The sequence below is a fragment of the Lacerta agilis genome, chromosome 17, assembly GCF_009819535.1.
Source record: "Lacerta agilis isolate rLacAgi1 chromosome 17, rLacAgi1.pri, whole genome shotgun sequence".
Lineage (NCBI taxonomy): Eukaryota > Metazoa > Chordata > Lepidosauria > Squamata > Lacertidae > Lacerta > Lacerta agilis.
The window spans coordinates 3,957,537-3,972,043 of record NC_046328.1 but is presented as its reverse complement, the minus strand read 5'-3'; the positions used below and the strand labels follow the sequence as shown (position 1 = coordinate 3,972,043).

General features: G+C 42.9%; 1 protein-coding gene across 2 annotated transcripts in view; it reads left to right on the top strand.

Annotated features, from left to right (window-relative positions):
- IFT81 (intraflagellar transport 81) overlaps positions 1 to 14,507 on the top strand; it is a 45,980-nt gene that overhangs the window by 18,040 nt on the left and 13,433 nt on the right. For both annotated transcript variants that reach the window (XR_004428117.1, XM_033174555.1), the window contains exons 10-11: positions 4,262 to 4,357; positions 6,529 to 6,675. Coding sequence is in view for 1 of the 2 variants with exons in the window: in XM_033174555.1 (XP_033030446.1) it covers positions 4,262 to 4,357; positions 6,529 to 6,675 (243 nt within the window). In the remaining variant the exon portion in view is untranslated. The remainder of the gene's footprint in view (positions 1 to 4,261; positions 4,358 to 6,528; positions 6,676 to 14,507) is intronic.

Here is a 14,507-nt window from a genome sequence, read left to right as displayed (position 1 = left end):
AGGGCTCAAAAACACCTGACTTAATTTATTTTAAAAGCAGCTATTTCTTTGTGCATCTTACTTGCTCCACTCTTCTGGTGGTTGGTCTATAACAGGGATGTCCAACTCCCAGGAGACTACGATCTACTCCCACTATAAAAACACTAGCAGTGTTTTTGGATTTATCAAAGTTGTTGAGCTTTTTTGGGGGAGCCTTCACCAAAGTAGTCGAGCTTTTTGGGGGGAGGAAGACTGGTGTGTGTGTGTGTGTGTGTGTGTGTGTGTGTATATATATAACGTGGGGCACGTGTTTGCACTCTGCTGGCTGCTCGTTGTAAGCACTTGGAACCCTGTTCGCTGGAGGTGTTTGCACCATAAACATTTGAAGGTTATTGTGTCGTAGTTGGGGGGAGGGCAGTGTGTAAATAACCTGTATTACTGGCATCTTTAATAAGAGGGCATTAGAGCACTGCATGCCCCATCTGAGGCAAACAGATTATGTTTTGGGAGTGGGCTGAATGTAATGGAACCATAATGTAAAAATGTATGTGACCAGAATCAACGTGCTTTTTGCTGGCCTGTGGTCAGATTTTTGTTATCCCTCACTACATCCATCAATATTTTAACTTGTTCTCTGCATTAAATCATAAGGAAATTATTTTAACTTTTTTCAAGAAACTCCAAGGTGCTCACTAAATTATATTACTCATTTTGCATTTCAAAAGGTCATTTCTTCACAGCCTTATGTGTTAGAGTAATGTCCTCTCAGGGCTTGCAGTAAAATGGAGAAATAGGCTCCATATATTTCTGCAGTAATTTGAATGCTGAGTGTGATTGGCATTCGCACTGAAGTAATAACGTACACGGTCCTTTTTTTGTTTTAGATACTAACATTATGACTAATTTGGCATAAAATTTAGCATAGCAATTTTTCTTCTTACTGCAGCATTTGAAATGTTGAAACCTGGAGCTTGTTAAGGCTGGATAATTGGCTGCAATACCATTTCTTCTTTGTTTGGGGGAAATCTAAGAATAGGTAAAATAGAATACAAGATATTCACATAGATGATCTTGAATAAGCTCCATATATGCTCTGAAATTGATCAGAGATGTAGTAAGGGAGCTAGGAAGCATCCTGCACATAGACACAACCAGAGTTGTCCCTGTGAGTGAACAAATCCTTCTCTTTTTTTATTAGGTTCACTGGGATTTCCCTTTCCTTTTGTAGGTGTGCCGAACTTGTGGTGTGGAAGAGCATAACTGCTCAAAGATTTTAAAAAGCAATGAATTCAGTATTCTGATAAAGTTTTTGAGGTTTTCAGAGAATCACTAGACAATTATAAAACTCCTATAACGATGCTGTTAAGGCTTCAGTTATGAGCTAAACTGATGGCCCCAAAACATCAAAATTGAGTAGGGATTTATTCCCATTCAACAAGCTGGTGTCTCACCAAAACCATAATAAATCAGAGTTAGAGCCCTCTTTAGAAGGTAATATCACAAATAATCACAATATTTTACACAGTCTATTCATTCAAGTACTCCGTACAGAAAATTATAAAGTTCTTGTTTAATCCCTCTTGTGTTCCATTTATAGTTGTAATCCATTAATAATTTCATTCCATTAGTAATTAATTCTTCTTCAGTGAAGGCTTGCCGAATCATAAAACAATAAATATAACGTAAAAAGAGAACAAAGGCTCCCCTTCACTTACATAGCAATCCAATCACAAGGAAATCCTCTCCAGATCAAAACCTTGGCACTTGGTGGCTGATAAAGTTATTAGGTTATTTTGTCTCCTTCATCCAGAACACGCCTGTTTCTTAAGTCCAAATTCAGATCCATCTTAAAAAACGGAAGTACCTCCGCTCATGGCGACTGCGTTGGAGAGTTTCCGATGTGCAGTGCTGTGCACTCAATGTTCCTGCCCCCGCATTCCATCAAAGCGAGAGGCAGTTATTGGACAATCCGCGAGTGAATGTTCTCCCCGCCCCCCCCCCGACCCTGGGGCAGGGGCTTGCAAGGATAATTACTTTTAGATTATCCTTAATTAGCTACATGGCCAGCATCCGCTATCGCGGTACCTGCTGTTTGCCATGGTGGTAGCGCCGGAAGTCAATCATTCCACATTTATGTCCTGCTGATAATTTTGCAAATGTTAAGAGCCCCAACATTCTGAACTCTCTCTCCAGTGAGGCCCACTTAGCCTCCCCTCTGATGTCCTTTCATACAACTCAGTTGGTTTCATCTGCTCTTCAATTTGATTTGAATTGATTGATTGAATTTATATACCACACTATACCCAGAGGTTTCAGGGCAATTCACAGAACAAAGTCAAAATATAAAACCACAAAATATATAATCAAAATAAAACAACTCAATAACCCCCATATATAATTATACAAATATAATTATTATATATGCATTATATGTAATATATGTAGAAATGCAGGATATAAATTGAAAGCAGAAAGAGAAAAGATCCCTGCTGGATCAGCTCAGGGCTTTATCTTGTCCAGCATCTTGATTTCCCACAGTGGCCAGCAAGATGCCTCTGGGAAGCCAAACAAGGAGGGTATAAAGGCCATAGCAGTCACGTGACTCATGGTAACAGATCCCCTGTCAGGCCTTGATTTAATGTATACTATTGTTGTGCATGGCACTTCAGGGACTCTTGCAACAGAACTGCTTATGCACCAACTGAATGTCCAGGAATAGACTTCTGGGGGTTATCCCAGGATACCTCTGGGCTTCCTGGACATTATCCCAGGGCATCCATTTTGTATTCATGAACCGGAGCTGCAAATGTCCTTTCACACAATGTCTTCATTCATGAAACTCCAAAAGAATACAAAGTCCTTAGCAATTGTATATTAACTCAAAGTCTTTTGTGAGTTCATTCCAAATAAGTTTCCCCCCATCTTTGGGTGAAATATTTGAATGCATTTGTCAAAAGAACTGGGGGTATAATGGCCCAGTTTGCACGTCACATTAAGCTGTAATTAAAATAAACTAGTGCATCCTGCTGAAACTGCAGATACTTTGCTCCTTCCCTGCTTCTGCAACTGCCAGGAAACAATCTGCAGTCTGGCTTGTTTTGTTGTTTGAACAGGGACTCGTGGTTTGTGTTTTTCTCCAAACAAGCCAAGGTTTGTTCTTTGCTTGGGGGATGCAAACTACAGTCCAGCTTCAGATAATGCAACAGAAGGAGTGCAGGAATAGTGAAGCACCCACAATTTCAGCTATTATAACTGTGGTTTAACGTGATGTGCAAACCAGGCCAACAGAATTCTCCTCTGCACTGATATTGCAAGGGGAAAATAAGCACCTCCTATATGAGGATGTTGATATTTGGAAATATTTCATGTGCAAAGCCATGAGCCTCTGAGAGAACTTGTTTCCAAGGTCTATGTCATGTTATGGTCTCAAAATCTTGAAACATTCCTGCAATACATCAACTTTCAGAAGGATAGCCATGGTCTTCATTTTGCAGCAAAACCAGCAAGGAGCCTTGTAGCACCTTAAAGCCCAACATTTATGTTTGAGTTGAAGGAGCTACAAGAATCTTTGTCGTATAACAGTGTGCCCAAAGTGAACAAACAGGTATTGGGGAGTTTATGCTATTTGCATCTAAACTGGCTGCCTAAAGAAGCAGCCTAGTGAGCTAGAGTGAAATGGAGTAGCTTTGTCCTTGCTCTGATTTCTTTTATTTTAACAAGTGTCTTGATTTATATCCAGCCATCCCACAGGGTTCAGGGCAGATTACAGAAATGGGCTGTGAAAGAGGAGCATCTGTGTCTTTTCAAAGCACAGTAAAATCGCAAGAAATTGTTGTGGGGAAAGAAAGAGGCTGGAATTTTAGATGGTTAGCCTAGTTATTAATCGTGACCGAATGAAAAGTTCACAGAGAGAAACACGTTGCAGAATGGGTCCACCAGCCTCTTTTCTTTTTGGCTCAAGAGAGTTTGCTTGCTAATAAGGAATTTAAGCTTTTGGACTGGGAGGCTGAAGGGAATGGTGATATTTAAATAAATAAGTAGTAATTGTTAATGACCTGTTCCCCAGACACCCTGTGTAGTTTTGGAGAATTCACTAAAAATTCCTGGAGCTGCTTTTTAAAAAATTAGATCTGATACTGTGCTTGAATCCATTACTGACATTTGAAGCAATTTCTGGAAGTCTCTTCTGTTGCAGAGCAATAAAAATGACATAATTTTGCATTGGCTGTGAAAACCTTTTCTCAGATGACAAGCGTTCTTTGTGTTTTAATCTATGTTTCAGATAAATGAGGTCAACATACAAATCAATCAGTTGATTGAGAAGCGGATGATGAAATATGAACCAATTGATAGTAAATTTTCAATGTATCGACAACAGGTGAGAACAAAGTCTTCTCTAAAGAGAAATGTTATTTTGAAAAATCATTTATTTATTATTTATTGCATTTATACACAGCCCTTCCTCTTAAGATCTCGGGGTGGTTCACTTACCTTATCCTGAGCAGCCAATTGCCTGTGAGACTTTGAATTTTGCTTATATTTTGATTTACAAATTTGATGATAAACCCATCTATATAATGTGAGACAGCTCCAAAGTCAGTGGTCAGAATGTTCAGTTGGGTACATTAAAAAGGTAGGATATCTGATTGTGAATGTGACCTGCAGCATCTTGTTTAAGTGAGCGATGTGTTACAAGGTTAAGAATGCTACATAATGTGCTGGTACAAGAGACCAGCTGGCTCCTAATATAAAGTGCTGACGTCCCTTGGATGAGCCATTCCAGGAATTCAGAGCGCTTCTCTTGGTCAATAACATATGGCAGACTCCTCTCAGCTCCACAGGGCACTGTCGTCGGCTTTACAAGATCACCCCATATGTTTTTAACACAATTTGTCACCATGGGCCTAGTTTGGAGAAGTGAAAGGCATGTACTGTAGAGGCTGAATCACCATAGATAGACTATAGAAAAAGCTTTTTAATCCAGTGAGTGGAGGCTGTTCACTATTGGAAAACTGGAAACTGCCTACACTATTGCTGTATAATCCATGTTTTAAATAAGAAAAAAACAGAAGGCTTGTGTTTAATTTTTAGAACTCTGTAACATAATCCGAAGCTGTATGTTTGAACTGCAGCCTATTGGTTCTTGCTATCGTATAGTAAAGCTCTGGAAAGCATTGTTCTGTTAAAAGCAACACTAAAAATGCTGCATAAAAGGAAATAATGGCTTGTGCTGTTTTAAAAATGATTATATTTATCCCAAGGAGGCCTGAATGAAATAAAAGTATTCATCTTTCATTGTATTGTCTGTCGCCACTTAAATTGGATTCTGTATTTCTCCTGTCTGTATGATGACGTCATAGAGTCCTCCTAATGGGTGGTGGGGTGATGGGTGGGGGCATAGCTCAGTAGGAGAGTGCATGGTTTGCATGCAGAAGGTCGCAGGTTCAATCCCTGACATTTCCAGTTCAGTGCTGCAAGCTGCCTTGTGCAATTGTGTGAAGACTGGCTGGAAATGTTTTAGATAAATAAATGATCTTAGGTAACGGGTGCAAAAGACCTCTGAAAACTGTTGTCCATCAGAATGCTAATGCATGGTGAAATATTAATGTGTTGTGCTCTTAAAATTGCCACTCCTACCATTTTCAGGAACTTTGTTCTTATATTTGTCTGATGGAGAAATGGTATGAGAATCTCTAAATTAAAACTAGAACAGTTCAAAATAATAACACAGTATGTATCCCTCTGGCTATAATACCCACACTTCTAGACTATGTGATTCAGATTTAAAATGTGACTGTTTTCAATGTCTTAAGCAACGTCTGTTTCTATTTTAGAAGTCTTATCAGATATGCCTTGTAACATGGATACAGACTTTTTTCAATTAATTTGTTGTTTTTTTATGGGTCTGTTCTGCCTTAATCTGTGTCCTGTGTATTTCTGTAGCTTGTTGAAGGGCTACGCTATGAAAATCCACATTAAGACACTGGTGAAATAACTACAGAATCTTTCTCTTCATTGCTACAGTTTAAAATCATTAATTTTTGAAAACGCACTAAAGGAAATCGTCGGGTGTGGCTTCCAAGGTATAATGCAGCCACCTTGCAAAAGCTAAGCAGGTCTGGTTCTGATTAGTGCCTGGATAGGAGACTGCCTAGGACTACTAGGTGTGCCTCTCGGAATTCTGTGATGGCAGAAATAAAGTTTTTTAAAAAAATAATAATAATAAAGTGGCAAAGTTGCCACTTAACCATACCCATGTTGAGGAGGAATTATTTCTAAGTAGCAAGGCAGCAAAGTCCTTTTACAGGAAGGGGGGGGTATCAGTTTTTCTTCTTCTTTCAAGGCCATTATGTGTCTGAAGTACCTAGTGCAGCTACATGAAGGTAAAGCAGACCTTGTTCTAATCCAAGGATTTAGTTTCAAGTCTGTATTGTATGCTGGCATCTCATGCCTTGAACGTTTCCACTCTGCCCATTGTGCTGCCCCACCTGGAATGTTTCAACTTGCCGTGTGCTGCTGCAATGATGATTGATAAACATGACCCAACAGGCCTCCATCATTTCCCGGAAGAAGGCAGCCAAGGCCGAAGAGCTTCAGGCTGCCAAGGAAGAGCTGACCAACCTCGAGAAGCAAATGTTGCAGAAGTCAAGCCAAGCCCGGGAACTGAATGGTGCCGAAGTCTTGAAAGGGGATGAGGTAAGTGCAGGGTCAGGGTGAGGAGAGAAAATGCAAAAGCTTGCACATGAGTCTTGAGCTTATTGTACATACACCCTCCATTCCAGACTGTGGGGGCAGCCAGTGTGGTTGAATAGGCTGCTCTGGGAAAGCCTCTCAGATCAAAAGTGATTTGTCACACTGCCTCAGCAGCTGATGTTAGAGAATTGTAAACCAAAAGCCGCCATCTGCATCCAGATCTCTTGTCATGCTTTTGTATCTTGGCTTCCATGTTTAACTGTTAAAGTGGATCCCATTAACTCCCAAGGACAACTGAATAGCACACACCATTTTGGCTTTAGTTACAGGTGGGTAGCCGTGTTGGTCTGCCATAGTCGAAACAAAATAGAAAATTCTTTCCAGTAGCACCTTAGAGACCAACTGAGTTTGTTCTTGGTATGAGCTTTCGTGTGTATCTGAAGAAGTGTGCATGCACACGAAAGCTCATACCAAGAACAAACTCAGTTGGTCTCTAAGGTGCTACTGGAAAGAATTTTTTATTTTGTTTCCATTTTGGCTTTGTCATTCTTACAATTCAGGTTTGACAGACTGGTCCCTTACTATTTTATTTCCATGCTTTTATGCCACTTTTTAGAGCAAAGGCCCTCTTAAAGTGGCCCATGGGAGCCACGTGCAGCTCACAGGCAGCAAACAGAGGTGCTCTTATTGCCTCCCTTTCTGCTTTTACTGCAGCTCTACATGGGTCTGAGAAAACTGGGAGCAGGCAGAAGTAGCACCAGCCATCTGTGGGACTCCACAGTCTTTGGGTCTGTGGGCCATGAGAGACTGTGGGAGGAAAGGGTAAGGAAAAGGTTGGGAGGGGTTAAGAAGCAAGACTTTGAGGCGGACAGTTCAGTCACGGTAGCTCTTGCTGAATGCAAAGAACTTAAGCATAGAGTTTTGGCCCTTCCCCTGCTGCATTATCTTCTCTGAAGTAAAGGGCACTATTCCCCATACCAAATATGGCTTTAGCAGCCAGTCTTTGCAACCTAAGACAGCTAGATGACAAACCCTTGAGATAAGAGTCTTTAAAGGAAAATGACATTCTGGTTTCAACACCTAATTCTGTTGCAAGTCCACTGTTTCCTATTATTCCATAAACCCAAGACTGTTTTTTAAAATCCTCCTAGGTAGTATATTAACTTCAGCTTCACACTTAACCTTTGTTTTAGTCAAATTTGAAAGCAGACAATCATAACATTCCTGCTATGTAAAGCAGTGATTAAATACTCAGCAGCAGAGTGTTGCAAGAGAGAAAGGGAGAACCACAAACGCTTTGTCATATCTGCTGTTAGTTCAAGTGTACTGTAAAGTACATAAAAAATGTTCCACATTGTCAATGCACCTGACGGGAACAATCTGTAAAGCAGCTAAACTGTTAAGACCCACAACAACGGTGGAACAGGAAATTGGCGAGCAAAGGAAGTTGAGCTCATGGCTGTGCTGCAATGTGGAGTAAGGCAAGGAGGGGGAAGAGCAGACAGGCATGTTCAAATACCTTCTAACTTCCATCAGTTTGGACCTAGGAGGTTTTCTACAAAAGCTTAAGAAGCGCTCTGCTGGCTCAGACCAGAGGGCTGTCTTGTTCAGCATCTTCCTTCCAATGCTGGCCAATCAGATGCCTACAGGAGGCCCACAAGAAAGGCGTGAAGGCAGTAGGCTTCTCCCATATTGCCTCCAGAAGCTGTTATGGAGGTTCCATAAAGCCACTGATAGGCTCTCCTCCTCCATTAAGCTGTTGGTCCCCTTTTAGTGCTATCTAAGCTGCTACTGTCCATCAATCATGGAAGTGAAATCCATAAATTAGTTGTGTATCTGTCTTGAATCTCCAACCAGTCAGTTTGATTGGATGACCCTGAGTTCTAGTAGCATGAGAAAGTGGCAGACACTCTTATCTGCACTCACTGTGCACAATTTTATAAACCTCTCATGGCCTCCCTGCCATTGTTTTTTCTAAATGAAAAAGAGGACCCCAGCAGCCTACCATAGTATCACGTTTACTGCTGTTTTGAGAAAATGCCACTGATGGGTTTAGCACATGTTTGGGTTTATTTTTGAATTAACATAATAAACTTCATTTTGCACCTTCTCCATAGTTTTGAGCCTCTAATGAAGTTTTAAGCTCTCCAAGCTCTTGAGTGCTGAAAAAAACATGAAAGAGTCTTGTTAAATTATAAATGGTGCTGAGCATGTGACTGGGGAGAACTAACACTGATCTTAACTAGCATAGTGGGTGGCCCCTTGCAGTGGTTTTGAGCTTCCCTGGCTGTCTGACAAGCTGCTATAGAGGACAGCATGTGCTAAACCGAACACCCTTTTGGTTTGAGGTGGTTGGAGGAGGTGATCCTGGGGTGGCCTTTATACCACTTGCTTCCTAATTTCTGTGTCCCTAATACTTTGGATGTGGTGCTAGAGATCTTAATTGTTATTTGACCTGGTTTGCTCTGTCTGCCCACTGCCCCCTAGGTTTGGGTTGCTGTATCCCCTTGTGGCCTGGCCCTCACTCACTCTGGCACTCAGATGAATTAATGCCTTCTCTGCCTGGACTCTCACATACCAGCAATCGTATCTTCAGCTGAGGTCTTAACACTTCATCCACAGAAAGGTCAACCCTGGCTTATGTTTTTACTTGCCGGCATGTTGCTTTCTCCTCTAATGATGCAGAGGAACACACAGCCCTCCAGTCCTATGAGGGCCGGCGTTTGCACAGCTGGCTGGAACTGACAAGCTAACAGCAGGAGATAGCTGGTGTGTTTTTAGTAGAAACCGCATAGAAGTCAGGGGGTAAAGTTGTCTGTTGCAAAGAGAAGAATATCATGCAAGAACCTCAGATGCTATTTCACAGAAGCAAAAGAAACGCAGACAATGCTGGCACACTTCTCCCTGCAGCTGTCAGATCCTGAAAATTAGAGAATCACATTCCAGCTCTTAGAAGGGTAGGTGGTTCAATTACAAGTGATCCTAGGTAAACGGGATATATTTTTAGCTCCCTTTCACAGCACATTGTACTCTTCTAAAGATGAACACAGGTTTGGGGGAGCCTAGATTCCCCGCCCCCCCCCCGACTTCCTCAGCATGCTGGATGGAACAAAATCAAAGTGGCATTAATCTCACAGAAACTGTTTTGCTGTCAGATGAGCGCAGCAGGATGAGTGCCAAAGAATACGGTCCAATGGTCAGCAAGCTCTAGCCTAGTCCATTTCAGAGTTGGACACCAAGCAGATAGTCTGAAGTCAGAGGGATGAGGGGGTGGCTGTGGGCAGTCCTGGTGAGATTAGGGCCCTGACTCACTCTCTGTCAGAAGGAAAGCTGAAATCACAGGAGGGGAGAGGGAAGGTTGGAAGGTCCAGATGGCAACAGAGAAGAGGGATAGGCAACTTGGGAAAGGTAGTTTTCACTTGGTGCAGGCTGATGACATGGACCGAATACTTGGAGATGCCAGAGATGCCACCTGTCTGCTGAAGCCTTGCCTCTCTGGTCTGATTAGTGGCCAGATAAGGCAGAAGAGATCATGAACCCCTTGCTGGGAGAGCCTGAAGTCACCACTGTTTAGGCAGTGGTTAGACATCTGTTGAAAAAAGCGCTCCTTGGACATCACTGAACTTAATAGTTATCCAGTCTCAAAACAGCTTTCAGGGGAGCAAGGTATATGGTGAAGGTCTAACTCCCAATGTGTTTTTGGATTATACTGATTCCCAGTCTGGTTTCAGACCCAGATTCGGAGCTGAATAGCAACAGATGCTTGGTCACAGTCCTGCCTTTCTGCCTTTTGGCTATTCATTCCCTTTTGCCTGTAACTGAGGTGCATAATTGTGCAGCAGGGGGAGGGGGTGGAATGCTGCAAACGCCTCTCAGTATTTGCCCTGGAACAAAGGGATTGGGGAGTCTTTTGTGCCAAAGTGAGTCAATGGGCAGAGCCCCTGTTGCTAGTCCTTCAGCCTTTTCAAAATATGCTCCTGCTTTGGGAGTTGGGGTGGAGATTACAGTGCCATCCTATATGCCTACTCAGAAGTAAGTCTCATTGTTTTACATGGGGTTTACTCATTTAAGTGCATCAGAGGTGGACCTAGGCTCCCTCGCTCCCTTGGCAAGGAGCTGTATTGGTGCTCCCTGTCTTTTGTGCTCTTGCCAGAGGAGAATGCGCATGTCACCTGGCTACCTGGAGTGGCCTGGGGAGCGTGCGGACAGGCGAGCGGACTCCTAGCCACTCGAAGCAAGAGTGGAGAGGCCTGATTTTTGCACCACCCTGGCCCTTCGCCCTTGGCAGCAGTCAGCCTAGCCAACCCCTAGGTTGGATTGCAGCCACAGACAGTCACCTGACATACAGCGACAGAAGCCAGGAACTTTTGAAGCAGGGCATTAACTGTCAGTGAAGCCAAACTTACGGTGTGGCTCAGGTGTAAAATGTTGGCTTAGCACACATGAATGCTCTTGGAGCACTCACTTGAATGGATAAAGCATTTGTCTTGCTCATCTGCAGGTTTCCACCAAGAAGTAAGAAGGCTTTTTCCAGTATGATTGAGTATATTGCAAAATAAATAGATTGGTCTGAATGACTAAAGATGCTGCTGCCCAGAGCATGATTGACGTTACACACACACATAACTATACTTTATCTCTCTGGATTGTAATTTGTTTTAAACTGTTTTAATACCTTGTTTTTAAGTTGCTGTAACCCACCCTTGGATGATATGGTAAAGGGCATGAAGAAAACAAATAAATTATGATTTATAAATATAATTATTAATAATAATTATTAAAATTTATATACTTCCCTTCATCCAAAGATTACAGGGTGGTTCACAACATAAAAATACAAAATGAGAACACAACATGCATAATAAAACAAGGACAAAAACCAACCAACCACATGGGTCATGGTTGTCTACTGGGAATCTGTCCACAGCCGCAAGTGATGTCCCTTCAGGGGACATATCCAGCCCAGGTGCTGGTGGTTCTTCGGAGGAGACCTCAGGGCAATTCTGAACCTGGGCATTTCTTCATGTAACCTCATTACAGTACAGGTTTAGGGTGGACTCCATGTATAAAAACATGCAGCTAAAGCAAGTCTTATGGGTGGAATTGGAGAGTGCCTTCTCACATGTCTGCCACTGGAGGTGTACCCCAGCAAGGGGTGCCTGGTACCCCTTAAGGTGACACTTAATTTTCCAAAAAGTACTTCTGGACATTTTGAAGCTCCAGAGCTGTTTCAAAACATTTTTCTTCCTTTAAATATGGGACATTCACTTAGGTTTCCCTGGTGATTAATAGAGATGTACTTTAAGGAACAAAGTTCTGGATTAAGAGAGAGGTCTTTACCATAAACTAAAAGACATTTGTCATCTCTGGTCCCTGCCTGGCCAAACAGGAGCCTTAGTCATGTGTGGCCCAGAAACAGTTTCCCTAATACTGATATTTTAGAATGGCCTCTCCGACAAGATGACCGCAGGATATTTTTCTTCTTCAGTAGTCAGCTTCTCCACAAGCATTAGGCGGCAGCTGGGAAGCTGCTTATGAACCCCCAGACCCCACTGAAATGGGTGGGGCTTTTCAGCTCCGTAATAGGGAATGGAAGTGGCTGTAATAAATCATACCCCAAAATGGCTGTCCAAGATAAGATCTGTGGTATCTTGCAAATGGCTGTTGAGAGCTTGTCACAGCCAGAGATTTGCTTAGACTAAATGTTTTTAACTGCTTGGGATTGTCTGTATTGCATTAATTGGACTGGCAGGAAGATTGGCCATCTGCTCCATCATCCTCAATATATATCTTTTGCAAACATTATTCTATGGCATCCTGCTGAGGCAGTTAAAGAGAGTCTTGCAGTATCTCATTAAGAATGTTCTCAGGAACCTACATTGACTTATATATTTATTTTAAAAAATGTTTCCCCTTTGTGTTTCCAGGCTTATTGATTCTTGCGTTTTGCTCTCCTCCTTCCACAATGGTGGGCAGTCCAGGGCTGTCTTAGGACAGGAGTGGCGGTGTCCCTCACCATCCCTGCTCTCTGCCTTCCACCCGCCAGGTCCTTTGCCAGGCTGGAATGTGCCTTTGAGCCCTTGCTTCCCTGGAAGCAGAGATGTGGGGAGGGGGATACTAGGAGGCCACTAGCTTCTGTGTGACTGGAAGGAAGCCTTCCCATTTTTACTTCCAGCTCCGCCCACCACTACTAGCATGTGGGGAGAGTTTCCTGCAGGAGAACGAAGCTCTCAGGGTGAAAAGGTTTCCGCACCCCTGCAATGTCAATTGAGCAACCAAAAATCCAGGCCAGTTTAATGCCAAAGGATTTCCCAGAACAGATGCTAATTATTATTATTTTAGGAGTGATGGGAGCACTTCCATCTTAGCAGTTCACTTGCACAAGAATTGATCCTGCACTTGTTCAGGTAAAAATGGAAGGATTGAGGCAGCCAGCTCCTCCCTTTTCTTTAGCAGCAAAGGAAATGTCCTAATGTGCACATCCTAGCAAAGGAAAAGAATGCATAAAACAAAGTGATTCTTTCATGGCAAGGGATTGAAGCTGTGAAAGGAGGTGGTCTTGTTTTGTGCTTAAAGGGCGTTCATATTGCAGGAAGGAGGCTAATACCTCCACCACCACCACCAGTGATGAAAGCTGTCAGACGACAGATATATGCCGGGGTTGATGCCCTCAGTAGGTGCCTGTGATTGCCCCACAACAAAGCACAGTAGTGAGAGAACAATCACACTTGAACATCTGCCTCCAGTTACTTTGTGAATGCCAGAAGTACAAAGTAGCAGGAAAGGCCCCTTGCAAGATTGTGGAGTTGAACTTCTTTGGTATTCAATCAAACACTTGCTGTGCGATGCTTTGTTTTGCAAAGCCCTCTTTTCTTCGCTATGTAAATAGCAATTCTGTTCTCACTGCAGTTTTGCTTTGTCATGACTTCCCTGTACTTTTATAATCCTCTCTTTCCTGAGAAGACAGCGTGATAGATGCTTGTTTTACATAATGGTTTCAGTTGTTAGCTGCTGCTGCTGCAGCAGGTTTAGGCCTACGCTTCACCAAAATGCCAAGCAGTCCGGCTGCAGGGCAGACTTTGCAATATTGTACTTGCTTAATTCAACCATTTGGTTCAGCTGGTTGGAAGACCTTTAGGCCTCACTTTCTTCTCGCTCTGTAAGCAGAATGGACTTGATCAGGTAGTACTTTCCCCGCTCCTCACAATCTGTCAGCACAGTATTCCTTTCCCTCTGAAAGTTGTCCCTACCACTTCCCTAGGATGTGCAGTGCTGAGGAAGCGGCCTCAAGTCTGAGCATGCTCAGAAGCAGTTTGGATCTCCAGGGAAGAAGGTGGTCCACAGTGGTGGCTGATAAGGGTGGAAGGCAGGAGGCCAGTAGTGGGTGGAGGCAGAGCCAAGGTCAGCTCCTGCACCCCAATCCTTCTCCCTGTCGAGTTCCTCAAGGGCAAAAGACTGTCGTGCTCTCAGCCAGGGCCACTCCCTGGCCTGGTTGTAGGTAAGAAGGCAATTAGGTGGGGACAGACCCAACACCCCTGCAATGTAGGGATCTGTTGCCCAACCTGGGCTTGAACCAATAACCCTGTTAAGAGTTGCATGCTCTACCCACTTAGTTATCCCAGCGTTTACTTTTAGTGTATTTTACAGTATCAAGTGTTTCTTTTTTAAAAAGTAAAACTTTATGCATAAGTAATTATGTGTGTGGAAAAACTGGATTCAGTGACCTGTATGCGATTGTTGCTTTATGTGTCCTTTGTTTACATCGTTATTTCTGCTTTTGCCAATCCGCGTGGGGCGACTCCTGCCCGGAGCACTGGAAACTCAACAGAGCTCCT